At 40.7% G+C, this 22,995-nt stretch overlaps 2 protein-coding genes across 8 annotated transcripts in view; one reads left to right on the top strand and one right to left on the bottom strand.

The window, feature by feature from the left end:
- The window catches only part of LOC109933509 (endoplasmic reticulum aminopeptidase 1), a 263,565-nt gene that overhangs the window by 75,109 nt on the left and 165,461 nt on the right, over positions 1-22,995 (bottom strand). The window lies entirely within an intron of this gene.
- The window catches only part of cast (calpastatin), a 242,450-nt gene that overhangs the window by 136,197 nt on the left and 83,258 nt on the right, over positions 1-22,995 (top strand). For 5 of the 6 annotated variants that reach the window (XM_048595061.1, XM_048595063.1, XM_048595062.1 and 2 more), the window contains 2 exons: positions 7,217-7,282; positions 19,541-19,594. In XM_048595061.1, coding sequence (XP_048451018.1) covers positions 7,217-7,282; positions 19,541-19,594 — 120 coding nt within the window. Of the gene's footprint in view, positions 1-7,216; positions 7,283-15,018; positions 15,219-19,540; positions 19,595-22,995 lie in introns of those variants that run through there. The other variant, XM_048595064.1, reaches the window with a different exon arrangement.

The following is a 22,995-nucleotide window of genomic DNA, read 5'->3' as shown; positions in this document are numbered from 1 at the left end:
TTTCCCTACATGATTCATTTTATTTGCCCCAGCCCTGTCAATAGAGGGTAATTGGTATCCGACTTTGCCAATGAGGGCGTGGAGGTTCTGATGGAAGCTAGGTATATGCAGTTGCTGCTTATGCAGTGTATTCTGCGATATTGATGATGGTCCGGAGCAGAAAATAGTGAGCTGGAGTCACCGGGTTAGCACTCTAACTTTCTGCTGGAAATTGTCACTGTCTGGTTTCTATCCAGCAGATGGAGGAATGGGGAACCTGCATGAGGAGAGAGGACATAATAACAATATTAATGCATGTAAATAGGTTTCTCAGTGCTCACTAGCAACAATCTTCTCTCACCTTGATTGGAAAATGGGACTTATTCATGGGCTGGGAAGATTGTAAGCTTTAATGGCTTGTCTTGCTGAATCTGAAATCAACTGGAACACAGAAACATAGGAGCAGGGGGAGGCCATTTGGCCCTTTGAGCCTGCTCCCCCATTCCTCAGGGTCATAGCTGATCGTCCAACTCAATAGCCTAATCCTGCTTTCTCCCCATAACCTTTGATCCCGTTTGCCCCAAGTGCTATATCTAGTCATCTCTTGAATACATTTCAATGTTTTGGCATCAACTACTTCCTGTGGTAGTAAATTCCACAGGCTCACTACTCTTTTTGGGTGAAGAAATGTGTCCTCATTTCTGTTCTAAATTGTCTACCCCGAATTCTCATACTGTAGCCCCTGGTTCTGGACACACCCATCATCGGGAACGTCCTCCCTGCATCTAACCTGTCCAGTCCTGTTAGAATTTTAAGCCTCTGTGAGATCCCCCTTTATTTGTCTGAACTCCAGTGAAAACAATCCCAACCTAGTCAGTCTCTCCTCATACGTTAGACCTGCCATCCCCGGAATCAGCCTGGTAAACCTTCGCTGCACTCCCTTGAGAGCAAGAGCATCCTTCAGAAAAGGAGACCAAAACTGCATGCAACATAAATATCACAAAACCATGGTACATCACATGTATAGAGTCTTTACAAATCCAATCACTCCTCACTATGGCAAATACACATCACTGTTACACATCACAAAATAGTGTTTAGGAGTAGGAAATCTGGCTGACATAAAACAAACTCAGAAAATACTGGAAATATTGTGTCTAGCAGCATCTGTGAAGAGAGAAATGTAATTAACATTTCAGGTGATAATCTTATTTAAGAATTCAAAGGAACTCTGGCTGCTTTTGTTTATGTACAGATATGGTGTATTATCCTAATGACTGCATCATAATATTTGCAAATATAGAATTACAACACAGACAGGGTGACATTTGACTCCCGAAAAGAGCTCCTCATTAGTCCCTATACTCAGTCCTTCCTCATAGCTGCAGACTGTATTTTTTTTAAGTAATCCAATTCCATTTTGAAAACTGCTGTAGGATCAGCTTACACCACTCTTGCGGGCAATGCATTCCAATTCTTAACAACTTGCTGAGTAAAAACAATTGTCTTCATCTCTCCACTGGTTTTCTTTGCTAGTTTTAAACTGCATCATTCGTTTACGAACCCTTCTCCAGTTTGAACAGTTCTCCCCATCTGCTCTGTAAAAACGCCTCATGACTTTGAACACCTCAGTTAAATCTCCCTTTTTATGTTCCCTACTCTGAGAAGAACAAGAGTAACTTCACTACTTTCTCCAAATAACTAAGCCCTTCGTGTCAGGAGTTTCTTAATAGCTTTATTAACATGACCTGTCATCTGGGAAGATTTGTAGCCCCAGATACATCGCCTATAGAGTCATGCAGCATGGCAACAGACCCTATGGTCCAACCAGCCCATGCTGAACATAATCCCAAACATTATCTAGTCCCACCTGCCTGCTGCTGGCCCATATCCCTCCAAAACTTTTGTTTTCACATACAATATTTTAAAAGCCATATGAATAAGTACCAGCATTCCACCACTTCCTCAGGAAGTTCATTCCATACACAAAACACCGTCTGTGTAAAAAAACTTGCTCCTCATGTCTTTTTAAATCTCTCTTCTGTCACCATAATAATATGTCCCCTTTAAGTTATATAATTTTGTTTATGCTCTTGTAATTTCTTTCTGTCCAAAATATATCATTGCAAACATTTGTGTCAAAATGATGTGCTGTACTCGGTCTTTAATAAATATGAAAAAGAGCAGCAGCCCTAATGCTGTATCTAGGGGAGCTAATTGTTTACTTCCTGCATTGTCCAAAAATTAACCATTCACTACTACATTCTGGTTTCTGTCTCACATCTAGATTGGTATCCATGCTCACATTGCCCCATGGGCTTCAATCTTGTAAACATGTCTATTAAGTGATACGTTGTCAGATTTCTTTAGAAACTCCTTATATATGACATCAATCATTTTCAGCAACCCTTTTTGTTATTTCATCAAAGAACTCAAGTTACACAAAAACATATCCATGTAGACTTCCGTTTATAACTGAAGCTTTTCCCAGTGAGAATTATTTCTGACCTAGTCTCTGGTTTCTAGACATTTCTTGCCTGTAACTGGTCTGATGTGTAGATTGTCAGCTCAATATTTACTTTTAACATGCATTCTGTTTGTACTTCAAACTTCATTTTCAAAAATATTTTGTTTTGGAAAAGAAATTACCATGTAAGACAAAAGCTAATTGTATCAATCGAAGGGGGTGCTCATTATTGATTTCAATTGGTTTTAAGATTTGATAGAAAAAATTTCATGACTCCAAAATATCTGACAATAGTGCAATATTAACCTAATTTTATCATGCAACTTTGGCTTTCACTGATAGTTTAAGAATAAGCGAAAGGTGTGACTCTACAGCTATGATTAATTGTGAGCAATAGTGAGCTGGTTAACCTAACAAATCTGCAATTGCCAATAATAAGGCACTAGCTATTTGTGAAAATCTTGCGTATGTTTCCAAAACCAATTACAATAGGAAGGTTTGGTGCCCTTTGTAGGCCTCCAATTTACTTTAACCATCTCAAAAGAGCAAAGACATTTTATTAACTCGGGCCAGTGTGAGTATGCAAGTCATTATCTTGTTTTAGAAAATGACTTCATGAAAATAGGTCAGGGAAGTTAAGCTTGGCATTTGTTTTTACTTATTCAGCGGAGTACAACTGACTGGTGACAAACCTGAAAGGAATGAATTAAAGTCACTGACACCTTTTCATTTGGTGTTTTGATATGGGTGACATTGGTAAGATATACGAACTCCAAGAAGAGGATCATACGATTTCCTGTAACTATTATTTTTCTTTGTGACTTTTTGGCAGTTAAGAGTTAACCACCTGGGCCTGGAGTCAGAGCGGGTAGAGCAGTTACACTTGCCTGAAAGATGTTACTGATTTAGTTGAGTTTTTCTCTCTCAGCTGTTTAGGAGATTGAGGGGAAGAAATTCATTAACCCGAACTGTGCCACAACAGGATCAACAACCACTCAGCAGGACATGGACTGTGCTGCCAATAACTGTGAGGATCATGGCCTTCAAGTTCTATTGCAGTTCTTGTAGGTGCAATGCCAACATTTCCTAGTTCATTGTGCATTGGTTAATCGGGGTGTTTCCGACGTCCTTCACCATGGAGAAGCAGGAGCAGTGGGCATGTGGCATTGCCAGGCTAATATGATTCTCAATGATTGCAGGAAGCTATTGACTGCAGGAATGAGGTTCTCTGAGCTTCATATGTTAAAGGGCGAGGTTGCTGCAAGGTTATAGAAAACATTTCCCAGAACACATTATTCGTATGTGACCACATGCACTGCATCATGTCAGTGAATGCCAACCTTCCGGGCAACAGTCACAATGTTTGTATCACGCAGCAGCTAGTGGTACCCACTGTCTGGTTTACCCACTGTATACCTGACTCATGATCAGCACCTGCACTCAGCCATATATAGACAGCTCATATACAGTGAGAGTCTTGCTGCCAGTGGAGAATGCCAGACACTTTTTGGGGGTGGGGTGGACCTTTCAGTTCTTGCATAAGTACACATCCAAATTCGGGTGCATTGCTCCCTTTTGGAAGGGCAGAACCGTAGGCATAAAAGTTTTGACAAGCAACTCAGGAGCAGGAAGGGGAGGAGGAGGCAACTGTGATAAGATATTCAGGGTTAGCTTACTTGAAGACCCATGAGTGGTAATATTCTGGGATAGCTTCCTGAGAGCTAACACAAGAGCACAGGCAGATTGGCAATGGTGGGAACGTGACGCTACCATCCTGAGAGAGGACAGAAGGTTTGCACACATGGAGCCATTATCATTTACCTGGGCCATCAGCTCAGCAACCCTCATGATCTGCATGTGCACAGATTGCTGGGCTACTTTTAAGTGCGTGCAACCATTTGAAGAATCCACTCTGATATAAGGCAGCAGCCATCAATAGGGTAGCTGATAACATCACTGGCAGTGACATAAAGTCACGTGACATGTGTATAGAAGAACTTACTCCATTGTCATGCCATTTCAATCTCTAAGCAATACGTAAAACATTCACAGCCATGATGGTAATATGCTGAAATGTTATCACCCCAATCTGATTGGTGCTGAAATTAGTTTCCACATGGGCAACAATGGGATCTTAGACATTGGCTACCAGATGCTGCATTGGATTTGCAAACAGTTGGTCACCACTTTCAACTTGGAAAGGATGGACTCCAATCCCTGTGTCAATTTGGAACCAGTTTCTTCCATGCTTTTTATAAATGACAAAAGGCTCAGTGGCTGTTATGTTAATGCACACTACACCACTGTATGCATGCCATTCAACCTCTTTCTTTGCTCTGTCCCATCAAATTCCTCATCTGCATCCTTTACAATAGAATTATTACATCCTCACCCTCTGGGTGAGCTGGGACACTGTTGTTTCCCTGCCCTAGTTGCAACTTACTTGTGCTTGTGTCTCATCATCTGCTGATCCTGAACGTTTACTAGCCTCTAGAACATGTACAATAGGCACTTTACTTCTGATATCAATATGAGATGAAAAATTGGCCCACAAAGTCTAGTTGAACCAGTTCTCAACTGCAAGTTGAGACAGCTGGAGGGTAATTGACAAGAATCAGATCCTTAGCTTGTTTTGGGTCAGTCCAGTGCAACTGGTTTCATTTGAGAGCAGTTCGTTTGAATGTCATGTGTTCTAGCATGTTTCGTGCCAATACAAAATGAATAGAGGCCATAAAGTTTGCGTGCCGGCTATTTTAATCTTATGGTTGAATGGGTCTTAATCTCTTGTACTGGTCATACTTCATCCAGAATTGAGTGCCCTGTGTCAAGAATCAATTGATTGTAAATGAACTTAGTGTAACTCAAGGGATTTGAAGCAGGAAAACATTACAGTGTTATGTTGTTAATCACATCTTGTACAAAGTAAAATGGAAATAAGTGCTGAAAAACAGAACGGGAGTAGTTTGTGGTGTGTATTTACAGTTTTGTTTGTGGGTTAGTGGTTGTGCAAAATTTTAACACTAACTCTGAAATTCTTTTATTGGAAGTGTGATGTTCTATACAGCATTCTGTGCCATCCTTTGTCTGCAGTGGCATGTAGCTTCATGGGTTGTACTAGTCGGATAGATCCCAGAACATGAATCATACGGTAGTCTATTCCAGTGGGACTCTGACCAAACTTAGTTCACAAAGGCAGGGACCTTGGAACCTTTGTCTTCTCTTTAGAACGTCTAAGGTGTTAAGAAAGTACGAACAATCCTGCCTTCGCTGGAAGATCTTGCTTCCATGGCTCCGTATGAGCTGAGTGTGCTACTGGTGACTGGAATGTTGAATTTACAGAGATGTGCTGAGCGTGTGCATATGACCCCCTTCCCTATCTAAGGCCTCCATTGAACAAACTTGCACAGGGAGCTGATTGGGAATGTAGAGTCAGGTGTTTGATGGTAGTTCCCTGATAGATAGGCACTGAATTTTCTAGCTGCTGGAGGAGATGGGTATGGAAGGTGCCCCTATAGTGTTTGGGCACACAATGGCTCCATGTAATTTAAATGTCGTCCCACAAATCAGGGACATTAGAATGGAATAATTGCTATGGTGGAAAGCTTTGACTGTTGATATAATACACATATATTTAATGACTTTTTCTCTTTGGAATGCCATTGGACAAACTTCCGGGCCACAAACAGTTGTGCACTTCTTTTCTTTACATAGATACAGAGTTCAAATATGTTCTTCTTCATATTAAAGACTCCGAGCAGTTTTGGGCATGTCACCTTTCACTATGCCTGAAACGAGATGCAATTAGCATAAGATTAGAACATGGGTAGGATGATCGGGGAGTTCTGTTGTGTGGTTTTTACTGATGAAACTTGATTGAAAACCATTTCAGCAAGAACTGATCATATCCCAACATACAGTATTCAAAAACAAACTGAGAAACTATCATCCTTTCAGAAAAGCATTTCAAAACAGTGAAATTGGAAGAAAATGTTGGTAGAATTATTCATTTCCTTCATGATTGCTGTTTAATATGCTTCAAAATATATTGCACAGCTTTTAGGTAACCCACAATGGACAGTGTGAAGAGCAGCATTTTCTCTTTATAATTCAGATTTAAAATATCCACAAGTATTTTGCTTTTCGTCAAATCATAGAATCCCACAATGTGGAAGCAGGTCATGCAACCTACTGACCTTCCAAAGAGCAACATATCTAGACCCACACCCCCTGCTCTATCCTGTAACCCTGCACTTCCCATGGCCAATCCACTTAATCTCCACGTCTTTGGACTGTGGGAGGAAATCGGAGCCCCCAGAGGAAACCCACATAGACTTGGGGAGAATTTGCAAACTCCATATTAACAGTCACCCAAGGTTTTTGATTTGACAAAGAGCGCATTGATGAAGTAACTAATCATTTTGTTTTTCACCTGGCTTGTTGTTGCTCTACAGGTTTGTTAATGTGAAAGAATCAGTTAGAAAGAATCATTATACTGATTAGTCAAGTATAAATCACGTCATGATTCCTTGTTTACTAGTCTTGTTTTTCAAGATTCTTGGTGATTTTTTTTGGGTGTTTTGGAAATTGCATTCATTGATTTTTTTGTCTTTAAGCCAATGTTGTCTACTTCTTATGCAACTACCAAATATGATGAATTACAAATTCAGATGTGGCAAATATTCTTTTCGTTTAGTAAGTTTAAAAAATGTGTAACCAACACCGGTTTTGGCCTCTGATTTGAAACTTTGTTTTTCTCCCCTTCCCTTCAAGGAAAAGCCAAAAGCTAGTCAACTTGCTATCACAGAAGGTTCAAAACAAATGAGCTCAACTAGTAAGGTAAGTTTATCTGTATGATAACTATTGTTTAGTGAAATAATAAAGTGTTCATTCAAATTACTTTATCATATTGCACAGATGGGAAGGAAATTATTCAGCATATACCATTTGCCTCTGAGTTGCTTGATGCACTTGCTTGTTTACTTTCATTGACTGTGGTACAGGGATACCCAGATCCCTGTCTACATTTTCGAATATATCACCATTTAAAGAATGTGTTGACTTTCTGTCTTTCACACAAAATCATCTGTCATATGTTGGGCACGAGAAATAAAGAGGAACATAACTTGGGAATTGCCATCAGTAAAGTCAACAACTATACTTCGAGCACTCATAACATCCTTTTCCATCAGTTCAGTAGAACAGAGAAGCAGAATTCTACAGGCAGGGTTCATATTACAAAATTCATTGAACATATCCAAGTCTACGGCCCTGTACATTCCATTTTTTAATTCATTTAATGGATTTGTACTTCACTGGAAGAGCTGGCATTTATTTCCCATCCTTATTTACCTTTGCGAACGTGGTGGTGAGCTGCCTTTGGTGTAGGTACATTTGCATAGCTGTTACAGAGGAAATTCCAGGACTTTGAATTAATGACATAAAAGGTGATATATTTCCAAGCCAGGATGTTGAGTTGCTTTTGAGGGAAACTCACAGGTGGCAGTGTTCCCATGTATCTGCTGCACTTGTCCTTCTAGATGGAAATAATCGGGCTTTTGGAAGATGTTGCCTAAGACACTTAGTGAATTTCTGCAATACACCTTCTAGATGGTACACATTGCTGCTACTGAACATCAATGGTAGAGGAGGTGAATGTTTGTAGATGTGATGCCAAGTATGTTGGTTACTTTGTACTGGATGGTGATAAGGTTTTTGAGTGTTGTTGGAGCTGAACCCATCAAAGCAAGTGGGAAACATGCTATCACACTCCTGACTTCACCTTTTGAAGGTGATGGACAGGCTTTAAAGTGTCCAAAGATAAGTTGGTCACTACAGATTCCAAGACTTGCTCTTGCAGCCACAGTAAGTATTTACAAGCTGGTCCAGCTCAGTTTCTTGTCAATGGCAACCCTCAGGATGTTGATAGTCAGGATTCAGTGATGGTAAAGCCATTCAATTTCAAGAGAGAAAAGTTAGATTCTGTCTCGTTGAAGATGGTGATAGCTCGGCATTTGTGTGGCATGAATGTTACTTCCCACTTTCTGTCTAAGCCTGGATATTGTCCAAATTTTGCAGCAGATGGACACAGACTGCTTCAAGGCCTAAGGATTCGTGAAGGTGTTGAACATTGTGCATTCATCAGCGAACATTCCCACTTCTGACTTGATGTGTTTCTTGATGCAAGATTTGGCAAATACAATCTCAATATTGCCTGGCAAGGTCTATCATTCACATCTTTCCCCTGGATTTGAGCCTTTGTGCATATTTGGAAGAAGAATATAACAAGATCAAGAGATAAGTGGTGCTGGTGGAATCCAAACTGAGCCTGAGTGAACAGGTTATTTCTTTGAAGGTGTCTTTTGATATCAGTATTGATGTCTGCTTCCATCACTTTACGAATAATCAAGAATAGCCTGATATGGTTGTAATTAGCTGGATTGGATTTGTCCCTCTCTTTGGTGGACAATACCTGGGAAATTTTCCACATTGTCAGGTAGACGCCAGCATTATAGCCAGCGGCATGACTGATTGTGGAGCACCAGTGTTTAAGTATTGTTGTCAGCTTGCTGGCAGGACCCTTAGTCTGTGCACTATCTTGATATCGCATGGAGTGAATCAAATAGGCTGAAGGCTGGCACTTGTGATACTGGAGACTTCAGGATGAGACCAAGATGGATCATCCACTTACCTTGCAGCTCTGTCTATTAGCAGCGATGTACCAGACTCTCCTACCATGAGGATATGGATATTTTAGGATCCTCTGCCTCCTTTTAATTTTTAAATGTGCCATCGCTATTCATGATTGCATGTGGCAAGACTGCAGAGTCTATATCTGATTTTTTTTTTGTTTGTGGTATTGCTTATTCCATCATGCTGCTTCCTCTGTTTGTCACACAAATAATCCTGTGTTGTAGCTTCACCAGGTTGACACCTCATTTTTAGGTATGCTTGATGCTGCTCCTAAAATGCCCTCCTGCACTGTTCAACAAACCAGTGCTGATGTCCTGGCTGGACGGGAATGGTAAAGTGGGGGATAATTTTATTTTTCATTCATGGAATATGGGCATCTCTGGCTAAGTCCATTTATTGCCCATCTCTAGTTGCGCTGGAGGAGGTGGTAGTGAGCTGCCCTTTTTAAAAAAAAAACTGTAGTCTGTTTGCTCTAGGTTCATCCAAGTGCTGTTAGAGAGGTAGATTTCAAGATTTTGACTCAACAACATTGAAAGAACAATGAGGTAGTTAAGATGGCATACGGGACACATGCCTTTATCAATCATGGCATAGAGTATAAGAGCAGGGAGGTTTTGTTGGAGCTATACAGAACTTTGGTTTGGCCATAGCTGGAATATGTGTGCAGTTCTGGTCACCACACGAGTGGAAGGATGTGATTGCACTGAGGGGGTATAGGGGAGACTTACCAAGATGTTGCCTGGGATAGAACATTTCAGCTGTGAAGAAACGCTGGTTAAAGTCAGGTTAGTGGTTTGGAGGGGAACATGCAGATGTGGTGTTCCGAAATGGTAGTGGATGTGGGTTTGGAAGGTGTTGTATGAGGAGCCTTGGTGAATTCCTGTAGTGCATCTTGTAGATGGTACAGCTTGATGTTACAGTGTGGTAATGGTGGTGGAGGGAGTGGACATTTGTTGATGTGATATCAAGCTGCTGCTTTGACATAGAATCAGACAATACAAACAAGGCCCTTCAGCCATCAAGTCTGTACCAACAAAAATACTACCTACACTAATCCCACCTGGCACCAGGCCCATAGCCTTGAATGTTTTGCCACTTCACGTGTTCATCCAAGCACATTTTAAATGTTATGAGATTTCCGCACTCCACTGGCAACTTCTCAGTGAAAAAGTATTTCCTCATATCCCCTCTAAACCTCTTGCCAATTACTTTAAAATTATGCCCCTTTATTACTGACCATCACTAAGGGGAACAACTACGTTCTGTTCACCCTGTCCATGCCCCTCATAATCTTAAACATGTCGATCAGTTCTTCCCTCAACCTTCTCCGCTCCGAAGAAAATAACCTGACTTTATCCAGCATTTCTTCATAGCTGAAATTTTCTATCCCAGGCAACATCTTGATAAATCTCCCCTATACCCCCCTCAGTTCAGTCACATCCTTCCACTCGTGTGGTGACCAGAACTGCACACAGTATTCCAGCTATGGCCAAACCAAAGTTCTGTATAGCTCCAACAAAACCTCCCTGCTCTTACAATCTATGCCATGATTGATAAAGGCAAGTGTCTCATATGCTGTCTTAACTACTCTGTTAAGCAGCCCTGCTACCCGAGGGATCTGAGGACAAGCAGCCCAAGATCCCTCATTCCTCTGAGCTTCCTTGCCATTCGTTGAGTACTCCCTTGCCTTGTTACATCTTCCAAAGTGCATCACCTCACATTTATCAGTGATAATTTCCACCTGCCACTGATCTACCCTTCTGACCAATCTGTTTATATCTTCCTGTAGAGTGACACCTTCTTCCTCACTGTCAGCCACCCGGTCAATCTTCGTGTTGTTTATCCTTCCCATATTCTCATTTCCATCATTTATGTCCTGGATGGTGTCAAGCTTCTTGTGTGTTGTGGAGTAGCTCCCAGCCAAGGCAAGTGGGGAGTATTTCGTCACACTCTGACTTCTGCCTTGTAGATGGTGGTGAGACTTTAGGGAGTCAAGAAGTGAGTTACACACCACATAATTTCCAGCCTCTGGCTTGCTCTTATAAACACAGTATTTATATGACTGGTCCAGTTAGGCCTATGGTCAGTGTTAAATCCCCAGGATGTTTGTGATGAAGGATTAAACTATGGTAATGCCATTCAATGTCAAGATGACATTGTTATGTTTGCTGTTGTTGTTTATCAGTCTAAGCCTGGTTGCTGTCCAGGTCTTGCTGCATACGCACACAGACTGCTATAGCATCTGAGGAGTTGCATATGGTACAGAACACAATGGAATCATCAGTGAACATCCCCACTTCTGATCTTATGGAGGGAAGGTCATTAATAAAGCAGCTGAAGGTACTTGGGCCTAGGACTCTACTCTGAAGAACTCCTGTAGAGATGTTAAGGAGCTGAAGCAATTGACCTCTAACACCAAAAACCAACTCTGTCTGTGCCAGATATGACTTCAACTAGTGGAAAATTTTCTCCTGACTCCCAGTTTTGCTAGAGCTTCTTGATGCTACACGTTGTCAAATGCTGTCACTCTCACCTTACCTTTGGAATTCACATTTTTTTTGTCCATATTTGATCTAAGGCTGTAATGAGGTCAGGAGCTGAGTAGCTTTGTTGGGACCCAAACTGAGTGTCATTAAGCAAGTTATTACTGAGCAAGCGCTGCCTGATAGCACTGTTGATGACACCTTCCATCACTTTATTGATGATTGAGAAGACACTGATGGGACAGTAATTGGGTGGGTTGGATTTTTCCAGCTTTTTGTATGGAGGACATCCTGGACAGTTTTTCACATTGTCAGGAGATACCAGTGCTGAAACTGTACTGCAACAGCTTGTCTAGGGACATAGCAATTTCTGCAGCACAATTGCAGATATGCCAGGCCATGTGTTTGCACATAGTGTTTGAACACAATTTTGTTGCTGCTGCTAATAGCCCACAGTTTCATATGAATGCCCAGTTTTCAGTTGCTTAGATCTGTTTGAAGCCTGTCATTTAGCATGGTGGTGGTGCCACATAGCGTGATGTAATGTGAAGGCAGTCTCCACAAGGTCTGTGCAATGGTCCTTCCTGATTACTCTCTAGGACATGGTGATAAGCTGTCTTGATGAACTGCTGCAATCCTTGAGGTGTATGTAGCACAGCCAGGATTAGCAAGGAATAAAAAAATACATTTCTTGTGTTCATTTATAAAGTTGTGGACAAATGAATATTTATCAACATACTGGATGTGGACTATACCCCAATTCAATAACCACTCATACTATATAACAGTTTTAAAATGATAAGTTTCCTCTTATAAATAAAAAATGTTTTTGCTCATCTTATGAATATACTGAATAGCTATTTGCTGTGCCATAACTTTAAACTGGTGGCTTACTGAAAGATCTTTATACTTTATTAATTCCTTTAATATTTTAAATCTAAAGCAGGATAATTAGGTTTGTTTTGTTACTTCTATTCAGTTCATTCCTAAACACATCGCATTCCAATTCTAATATATTGTTTCAATGTAGTTAAAGCATAGCCTTTAATATTTGTAATGCTACATACTGAAAACAATGAAACTCGAGACGTAAGATCTTCCTATATATTTAAGAAATGGGAAATGTTAAAGGAGTGTACACAAGAGGGCATTACCTCCCAATAGTTATGGATCCCGATTGATTGGAAAGGGAGTAAATATTTGCAGTAGTAGATGTGTTATCAATTAAATGGTTACTTTCCCCTGGAGGGAGTTGAGCTTCTTGAATGTTGTTGTAGGTGCGTTCGTCCAAGACAGTGGAGAGTATTCCTTCACACTTCTCACTTGTGACCTGTGAAGGTGATCAGGGTTTTGGAGTCAATACCTGAGTGAATTACCAAATAATGTGCAGCTCCAGACTTCCTTTTGCAACCACAGTATTTATATGGCTGGTCCAGTTCAGTTTTGGGCCAATTGGGATTTCAACGTGGGAGATTGGAGGGTGCTACTGCTATTTAATATCAAGGGAAAGTGTTTCAACTTTCTCTTACTTGAAACAGTAATTGCATGGTACTTATATGAATGGTATTTCAGAACATAAGAACTAAGAGTAAGAGTAGACAATTAAGTCCCTTGAGCCTACTCTGCTGTTTGATACAGTAATGGCTGCTCACATCTTGGCATTGACTTACCTGCCCACCTTCTGTAATGCTTCTCTCTGTTGCTAATTAAAAATCTGTTTGTCTCCTTCTTAAATTTCAATGTCCCAGCATGTACTGTTGTGTGGGGTAGTGAATTCCATGGAATCACTAGCCTTTGAGAGAAGTAATTTCTTCTCATCTGTGCTTTAAATCTTCCACTCCTTAACCTGAAAACAATGACTTGCCACATATTTATCCAAGCCTGAATATTTAAGCATGCAGACATGAATTGCCTCATTATTTGAGAAACTGAACAGTGTGCGAACATCTCTGACAATATGATAAAGGAAGTTCTGTGATGAAGCAGTTGAAGTTAAGTGGGTCTTCACCTGATGAAGGAGCAGCATCCGAAACCTTGTGATTTCAAATAAACCTGTTGGATGTAACTGGTGTCATGTGACTTCTGACTTTGGCCTAGAACATTGCCTTGAGGAATTTCTGCAATGATGTTCTGGAACTGAGATACAACCACAACCATCAACCATCGCTACCTTCCAGTGACAGGAGACTGACCTGGAACTGCCATACAAATATTACAGCTGTAGAGTAGGTCAGAGACCAGAAATTCTGAGGTGAATAATTCAGCTGCATTTATTGCCTATGCCTATTTGATCTGGAGAAGTTGGTGGTGAGCTGCCTTCTAGAAGCACTGCAGTATTTGCAGAACAGGGAGAAGCACAAAAACGAAATGGCCACCTAGATGGGCAAGGATGGGAGGTGCATGGGAACACTTGCAGCTGCAAGTGTCCCTCCAAGCCAACACTACCTTGACTCTGAACTGTATCACCATTGCTTCACTAATGCTTGGTTCAAAATCTTGGAACTCCCTTCCTAACAGCACTGTGCTTCTCCCTAAATAAAAAAACAAAAGAACTGAGGATGCTGTAAATCAGGAACAAAAACAAAGTTGCTGGAAAAGCTCAGCAGGTCTGGCAGCATCTGTGAAGGAGAAAACAGAGTTAACGTTTCGGGTCCGGTGACCCTTCCTCAGAACTGGTTTTGAGGAAGGGTCACCGGACCCAAAATGTTAACTTTGTTTTCTCCTTCATTGATGCTGCCAGACCTGCTGAGCTTCTCCAGCAACTTTGTTTTTGTGCTTCTCTCTGTTCTGCAAATACTGCAGTGCTTCTAGAAGGCAGCTTACCACCAACTTCTCCAGATCAAATAGGCATAGGCAATAAATGCAGACGTCACCAAGGATGCCTGCCTCCCATTGATGAATTAAACAAAAAGCTATGCAGAACGTTGATGTTAAAATGTTCACCCTTGTCCAAGGCTTCACCCCTACCTCTTTAGTCCTTTCTGGCTTTACTACATTAAAACCCTTCTAAAATGTTTGTTCTCCTCTCATTCTGGCATCTTGAGCGTCCCTGTCTCAAAGCAGCTTACTACTGTTCAACTTGCCATTGATCCAATAACATTACTTATCCATGAGGCAGGATTTAGGACTTTGATTATTTTATTTCTGGAGTAATTCAGGAAAGGATAATCCAAACTTACTGATCATTTCATTTGAGAGGTTTCCCGGAATTTAGTTTCTTAATCTAAAGCTGGAACCTTGTCTTACTGAGAGTGTTCATTTTACATTTCCCACAGCCTCATGGACATGAACCACAAAACTCACCTGGGGAGGTGTTTGCTTGGCAGTGGGTGGAGCAGGAAGAGGTGCGGTGGTATCAGGGAGGTGGGTGCGGCATTATAAATTTTTAATGAACGGCTCTCTTTTAAAAGCTTTTGGAATCTAGAAAGGGAGGGCAGGAGCTATACCACTAAGAATGTGGAAGTTAACGTTGATAGAGAATGGAAAAAGAAGTTTTGAAAGGGTGAAGTGGATTTAAGCTACAATGTAAAGTTTCCAAATCATGCCTCAGTGACCATAGTGAATGACCCTGGAAAGAATCCATTACTTCATTTTTAAAGGTACGTAGGATTTTTGTACACTTTTTTATTCAGATTAAACTTCTGGACACTTGATGTAAGCAAGTAGCTGCTCTGTTTCTTAAATATTTTGTTAAGTTTGCATTGCATATAGAGGCTAATTAATGCCACTTCTTAGCTGAATCCCCAATATTTGTAATCAGCATGGAGCCGAAGTCCTTATACGTAATTTTACTGAAAATATTGGTGTGAATACAAGAAATGAACTTTTATTTCATATTCACAGAACTTTTCTAATTCAAATTAAACAGTAAGAATTTTCATCCACTTTGTAGATATTTGTTATGGTGACTCAAGTGTGGTATGCGTGGAAACAGCTTTTAATTGTTCAGACATGCTGGTGAAATGCTGCATTAATAATGTGGGCAGATTATTGTTCAACTGTTCCACTGGTTGGGAATTAAATTTCACTGCAGGAAGGTTTATGCTGTCATTGTTCAGATGGATTGCAGGTAAGAGGCCAATTCAGTTTTAGTCCAGATCTCCCCTGAGCAACGGTACAATATTCTCCTTGATTGCAGAGAGCTGGTAAGAACACTGTAGTTTAAAAAGTTGCCTCCTATGTTCTAACCATCCTTTAATTCTATGACAAGGTGTGTACACATATAAAAACCGAAAGAACTGCGGATGCTGTAAATCAGGAACAAAAACAAAGTTGCTGGAAAAGCTCAGCAGGTCTGGCAGCATCTGTGAAGGAAAAAACAGAGTTAACGTTAAGGGTCATCAGACCTCTGATCAAAACCCAGAAACATGTAGATTTCCAGAAAGAATCTTGTCCTGTCAACAAGCTGCCAGCTCACATTCAAGAGCTATGTGGACTGTATGATTATATAAGAGTAGCATTATATGCATTTCCCTTTCTCAGAAGATGCCTAAAGCCAAACCATTTTATCCCTTTACTTGTAGCCTATCTTAAGTATAATGGAACAGAAAAGAAAAATATGCCAGTTATTATTTTCCAGTTGATGCCTCAGCTCCTGGTGTGTAATCCATTTTGGTCTTTAATTATTTTGTGTTTTTATTACAATCACAACTTCATTCAGCAGCTGCTTCAGTGATCCTTGTTTTCCCTTCAGCAACCAAGCCCAAACTAATCTAACTTGTTTTTTTCTGCTTCCTTTAGCAGCTTGAATTGCCCCACCCAGCAAACTTTCCCATCCCGTTTTGTTGACACACACAGCACTTTTTAAAATCAGTCAGTGGATTGGGCTTTGCTGGCTGGGCAGGCAGTTACTGCCCAGCCCTAATTCCCAGCTCCACTCTAGTCTTAGGTTTTCACTCAAGATGTGTATTTGTTTCTTATACTTTTCTTACTCATTGTGTTTGCAATCTTGTGAGGAGACACAGTTCAGCTTTATTGTTGTCAAACACTTTTTAGTGGTGAATACAGCGCTCGCCCAGCTGCCCAGTCTGTTTACTCACCTGAACTAATTTCTGAGCTGCCTAATCTGAGTGCTCCTTGGCCCATTTGTGTGATGATTTGGCAAAGAGAGATGGTTAGCTTGGTCTGACTGGTTACTGCTTCTAGTTAGTCAGCCCAGCCACCAGTTCTCAGCTACTCAGCCCTCACTCTGCTTAATTACTTTCCTGCTCCCTTGCCCCTCTAAAATTAACCCGCTAGCTCAGCTACCCTCCCACCTTGAGTACTTCATGCCAGTGAGGCTTCCTGCTGTATATATTCATCCGCTTGTGTTTTCAAAGTGCTTCTAAGATCACCAATGTCAGGATGGTAAGGCATCTTTGCAGTGGGTATGAAAGTGACCATATTAATGAACGGATATGTGCTGGATCCCTTCCAGGCTGAAGCTGGAGATAATTGCTCCATTTTACAGTCTGCTGCCTACTGTTACTTCAGGGAGACCATTGACATACCCTGCTCAAAGAGAGCTGTCTGCATTTCATTTTGTCTAGAGCTTAGCAGATGCAGTATGTGCCTGGTTCTGCAAATATTACAGGCTTCCCCATGTTACAGGGCTAAATATAGCAAACATATTTCTTTTTGTATTGCATTTCAGCTGCGAGAGATACCACAACCAAAAGGGTGCGCAAGAGCCAAAGGATCAAGGGTTATATGTGCATGAATCATTGAAAATGGCAGTCAAATCAGAAGAATGGTTAACAAATTATAAAGCTCCCTGGACTTTATAAAGAGACCATTGAATGTAGAAACAAGGAAGCATAAATTTATATGAAACACTAGTTTGATTTTAACAGATGTCTTGAAAATCTACCGTTTCTTTAAACTCACCATGTAACTTGACAAATTATTATCTGTTATCTCGTTATTTTTTCTCCCCTTTGTGTGAGAAGACATTTCATAAAACAACCTGGTTTGACTGACCAAAGAATATATCCTCTTTCCTATCTACAATTGGCAACAAAGCTCCTTCATGACACGCTGGAGCTCTTGTGCAGGTAGCATTGCTGTATTCAAACTTCTTGATTTCTTCATGAAACACACCTGCCAAGCTGTATTCTGAACATTGTTGCATGCAATGATGATGGAAAGCACTCATTAGGATTCAGTTTTCAGCAGGCTACAGTAGTTTTCCAAACAAAGGAATGGGTTATTATGCAGAGTAATTGTGTGAAATTAGGAGGTATATGAATGTACCAGAAATACCAGAATGTACCAGAAAAGTGCCAACACCTACCTGGCTGCAAAAACACTACATTTCCATGACAAAATAAATCACATTTGCAGAAAAAAAACCCACCTTCTCAAAAAGTAACAAGTCATGGCAATAAGTGCTGGCTAGCCAGTGACGCACATGGCCCCAAGAGTGTATAAAAAGATGTTGGCACTTTAGAAAAACTTATCATTCTTGCTGCAAAGGAACCAGTAAATTTGCTCTGATCATCCAAGGTTAATGCTTCCCATGTGATTTCTTCTCCACTACCATCTACCTCTCCCTCACAAAACAAAGCATGTGTGCATTGCGAAACCTACTGTACCATAGGCAGAAGCTGTTGTTATCATGAGATATTTCCTAAGATGTCCTTTTATTGTAGAAAATATGCGTTAGCAAGTTTTTCTTCTTGATTTTTCACTACATCTAGAAAATAAATTAAAACAAAACTACTTTTCTTCTGGACTCCGGAGACTGGAAGATGGTGTCTTAGCAGTGAAGTCACTGGATTAGCAATCTAGAGTCCAGGCCCATGCCTTCAGGAGCATAGATAAAAATTTCACTATGGCAGCCAACAGATTAATATTCAGTGAATAAATCTGGAATGTAAAACTGTCTTTGGTAGTGGTGATCATGAAACTATCATCAATTATAAAATTCCACGGTTCAAAAATGTTCTTTAAGAAAGAAAATTGGCCATTCATGGCTGGTCTGGTCTACATGTGACTCCACACCCACAACAATGTGGTTGATTCTTAACTGCCCTCTCAAATGGCCAAGCAAGTTATTAATTTCAAGAGCAGTAAGGGATGGGCAATATATGTTGGCCTTGCCAATATAGCCCACATGTCATGAAATAATTAAAATAAAACCTTGCGATGTGGAGGCATTTATTATTGAGATTTCTAATTAATTTTCATAAGCAGGATTCTCAATACCCAAGTCACAGTTCACACTTTAGCTTGTGTATGCACTTCCTTCATACTTTCTGTTCAGTTTGAACCTGACAAAAATACTCTACTTTGAGGCAACTTAACCAGTTGTCTCAATAAGTTAGCTTGGATGATTAATCGCTAAATTCTAAATTCAGGTTGCTTGTTTTGTCTTGCCTTTAGTTTCTTGCTAATAGCTGATACATGTTTGAGCCATTGCACTGTAGTAGTTTGCAGAGCCTTGTGTGTTTTTCTGATTTAAGGAAATGTGCACATGAAACTTGGGTTGCCAGGGACTGAATATAAAGCAAATAAACTGGTTCCTTTGCAGCAAGAATGATAAGTTTTTTTTTAAAGTGCCAACATTTTTTGTACACTCCTGGGACATGTGCGTCACTGGCTAGCCAGCACTTATTGTCATGACTTGTTACCTTTTGAGAAGGTGGTGGTTTTTTCTGCAAATGTGATTTATTTTGTCACAGAAATGTAGTGTTTTTGCAGCCAGGTAGGTGTTAGTACTTTTCAGTCATTGGCTATCTCTGGTACATTCATATACCTCCTAACTTCACACAATTACTCTGCATAATAACCCATTCTTTTGTTCGGAAAACTACTGTAGCCTGCTGAAAACTGAATCCTAATGTGTGCTTTCAACCATTATTGTTTCATGCAATGTTCAGAATACAACACCAGAAGCATTACTGATTTTATCATCTCATTTGCTTTCTTTTTTCCATTCTAGCCATCAGATAAGCCAAAACCAGCAGCTGCACACAAGTCAACAGACTCAAGCAAGGTAAAAGTATTCCATAATAATCGCATAAGAATGATTTCAAATACTGCTACATGTTGCTGTGAAATGTTAGTAATTGCAAAGCTTCAATCATTTCTTTTTTGTAAGAGAAAATTTACAGTGAAGAAGAGATAGTAAGAACGTGGGGCAGGACGGTAGCTCAGTGGTTAGCACTGGTGCCTCACAGCTCCAGGGACCCAGGTTCGATTCCAGCCTCGGGTGACTGTCTGTGTGGAGTTTGCACGTTCTCCCTGTGTCTGCGTGGGTTTCCTCCGGGTGCTCCGGTTTCCTCCCACAGTCCAAAGATGTGCAGGTTAGGTGGATTGGCCATGCTAAATTGCCCATAGGGATGTGTAGATTAGGTGAGTTGGGTTTGGGTGGGATGCTCTGAGGTTCAGTGTGGACTTCTTGGGCTTGATTCATTTCTGAAGAAGGGTCCTGACCCGAAACGTCAGCTTTCCTGCTCCTCTGATGCTGCCTGGCCTGCTGTGTTCCTCCATCTCTGTACAGTGAAGAAGCCTTTCAGGAAGGGTGACTATTCAGTGTACTTTACAAGCAATTGTTTCTTAGACTTCTGATGTATTTGGGATCCTGCCTGGCCAATGCTGCTAGAAACTAGCCCAATTATCCAATTCCCAATTACTGCTGCCCCTCCTTCTCCAGCTCTTTAAAAGGATTAATATAACTTGTTTTCAAAGAAATTCCTGTCCCTAGGTGGCCAGGCTTGCTTGTTGACATGCACTTGAATGTTTGTTAGTGCTTGGTCTGCCAAAATTAGGAGCAGCTTTGGCAGGACTGGCCTGGTGTACTTCTGGTATCCTGGCATTTGTCGAGGACCAGAATCACAAACAGAATGAGGACCACAAAAATTGTACGTGTGAACTGTTTTTCATATACTTTGCAATGTATTTGGGTTCACTCTGGCCATAACTCAGGTATGGTGTTATCTTAGTACCCTTGTGTCTGAGAACTAAAGACGATGGGGACATCTGAGGGCATAAAGATAACCCCCACTTCTTTTCTCTACTGTAAACCATCTTCCAAAAGCCTTCCATCTGACCCTTCCATCCACACCTTCTCCAACAAGTGTGAGGAGATCATGGACTTCTTTGCCACATAGATTTTGCCAGTGTGATGAACTGTTTGTGTCATGTCCCTCCCTTCATCCAGCCCATCTAGTTAAACATTATTTAATGCTTGCATCTTTCTTGAGTTTCCCTCCCTCTCTGAACTCATCTTGTCCTTGAAACCCACATCATGCTCCCTCAGTCCCATTCTCACTAAATTGCCGATCACCAAACTTCCCGTTCTCGTCCCCATGTTAGCCAATAATGGAAATGCTTCTCTCTTGCTTCAGAGTTGTCCCTCTCTACATTTGCTGGCATCGCCCCTCTCCTTATAAAACCAATCAATGACCCCACATCATTTCAAACTACCTTCCCATCCCCAAACCTCCCTTTCCTCTGCAAAGTCCTTGAATATGTTATTGCCTCCCTCATCAGTTCCCAGCTTTTCCGAATCTCCCATGTTGAATCTGTCCAGTTAAGTTTTCACACTTGGCACAGTAACAAATCCATTCTTATCAAAGTCACAAATTTACGTCTTTTATGTGAATGTGACAAAGTTAAATGTTCTCTCCATGTCCTTCTCAACTGTCTGCAGCTTCACACGGTAACCACACCATCTTCCCCCAACACTTCTCTATTGCCATCCAGTTGGGTGGGGACTTCCTGCAAACTTGTCCCTTTCTTGTCTGTCTAATCAAAATGAGTGTATCAATTGCAAGGCTCCTGTATTGTTAATCTCGGGCATATTTCAGTGATTTGTCTTTGTCTCTCCCCCCACCCCACCCCACCCCACCCACTCATTTCCCATCTCCTCAAATTATACAGGTGACATGTGGCTGTACCTCACTCCCAACTCTGTCAACTCCTGCACTGTTGTAAAATAATCAAATTTCTTTTGCAACATCCAGCACTGGATAAACGGAAAATCCCTCCAGTTAAAAATTGGGAAGACCAAAGTCATTGTTTTCAGTCCCCACTTCAAAGAAGTAGCAAATCTACTCCTCTCCATGCAAGAGTGTAAGATCAAACTAATGTGTTTGCAGCCTTGATGTCATGTTGTGACCCCAAGGTGAGGTTCGGACCACAATTTCATACCATCACTAAGGCCACTCATTTCCAACTCCATAATATTATCCAATGTCACCGCTGTGTCACCCCATCTGTTGCTGAAACCCTCATTCATGATTTCATTCACTGCAGACTCAACTATTCAAAGGCACTCCTGTCTGCCTTGCTATATTCAACCCACTGTAAGTGTGTGTCATCCAAAACATTGATGCCTATGCTTTTCTTGCAAAAAGACCCATTTCCCTATCACTTCTGTACTTGTTGACCTACTTGCCTCCTGATCAAGCAACATCTCATTTTCAAATTTCTTATTGTTGTTTACAAATCCTTCCATGGCATTGTCCCTGCCTATATCTGTAATCTCTCTACATTACTGTGAAATATCTGGTCCTGCCATCTTGTGCATCCCCAGTTTTAATTGCTCTACTGTTGGTAACCATGCCCTCAGCTGCTCAGGCCCCAAGATCTGGATTAACCATTCTATTTCACTTTCCTCTTTTATGACACATCTTAAAAGCTATCTTGTCAGTCAAGCATTCAATCATTTGTGTCATATCAGCAATATTTCCTTTAAAGGTTTTTAAAACATTTTCAAATGGGAACTGTAAGATGCTGAACACAGCTATATGATGTGAAAATTGCTCTAAAAAGATCAGCTTTTACCTTAAAAGTGTTCCTTAGGAGAACTGATGAGCCTCAGTGTTTTGGGCAACATTGTCTGGCGGAATGACTGGATAAATTGAAACAGGAAGTTTATTGTGCAGCGTGAGTATATGCATGGAATCTTACTGCTGATAGGCAAGGTTATTGTGTTTGTAATAGTTGAGTACATGTTAACATTCTTGCTGCTGCTTGGCTAACTGTGCAGTATGGATGGTAATGTGTTTCTTCAGTAAGGATAGTCCAGTATAAGCATTGAGACTCTTTAAGGTGTTGTAGGAGGCTATCAACATTTGAGTTATAATTTTACAAAGGACACAGAACAACATCTTTCCGTACCATTCCTTGATGTCCTCATCGCAAGTCTTACAGTGGTATACCCGTACATAAAGATGACTATAAGCCCATTCACGTAGACAAATGCTCAAATTATTGATCTTTCTACCATTCTTTCACCCTCTAATCAATTTCGAAGACCTTCATTAGACGAGTTTACTCCATAATGAAAAACATTTACAAGAACTTTGCCATAATAAGTCTATGCTTAAACTGAACTGATTTCTTTGCTAAAAGATTGACACGTGCCTTCAGTTTCTCACTCCACAGCAA

This window comes from Rhincodon typus, chromosome 3 (assembly GCF_021869965.1).
Source record: "Rhincodon typus isolate 14 chromosome 3, sRhiTyp1.1, whole genome shotgun sequence".
Classification (NCBI taxonomy): Eukaryota; Metazoa; Chordata; class Chondrichthyes; order Orectolobiformes; family Rhincodontidae; genus Rhincodon; species Rhincodon typus.
Note: the sequence above shows the minus strand (reverse complement) of the source record. Positions and strands in the feature narration are given on the sequence as shown.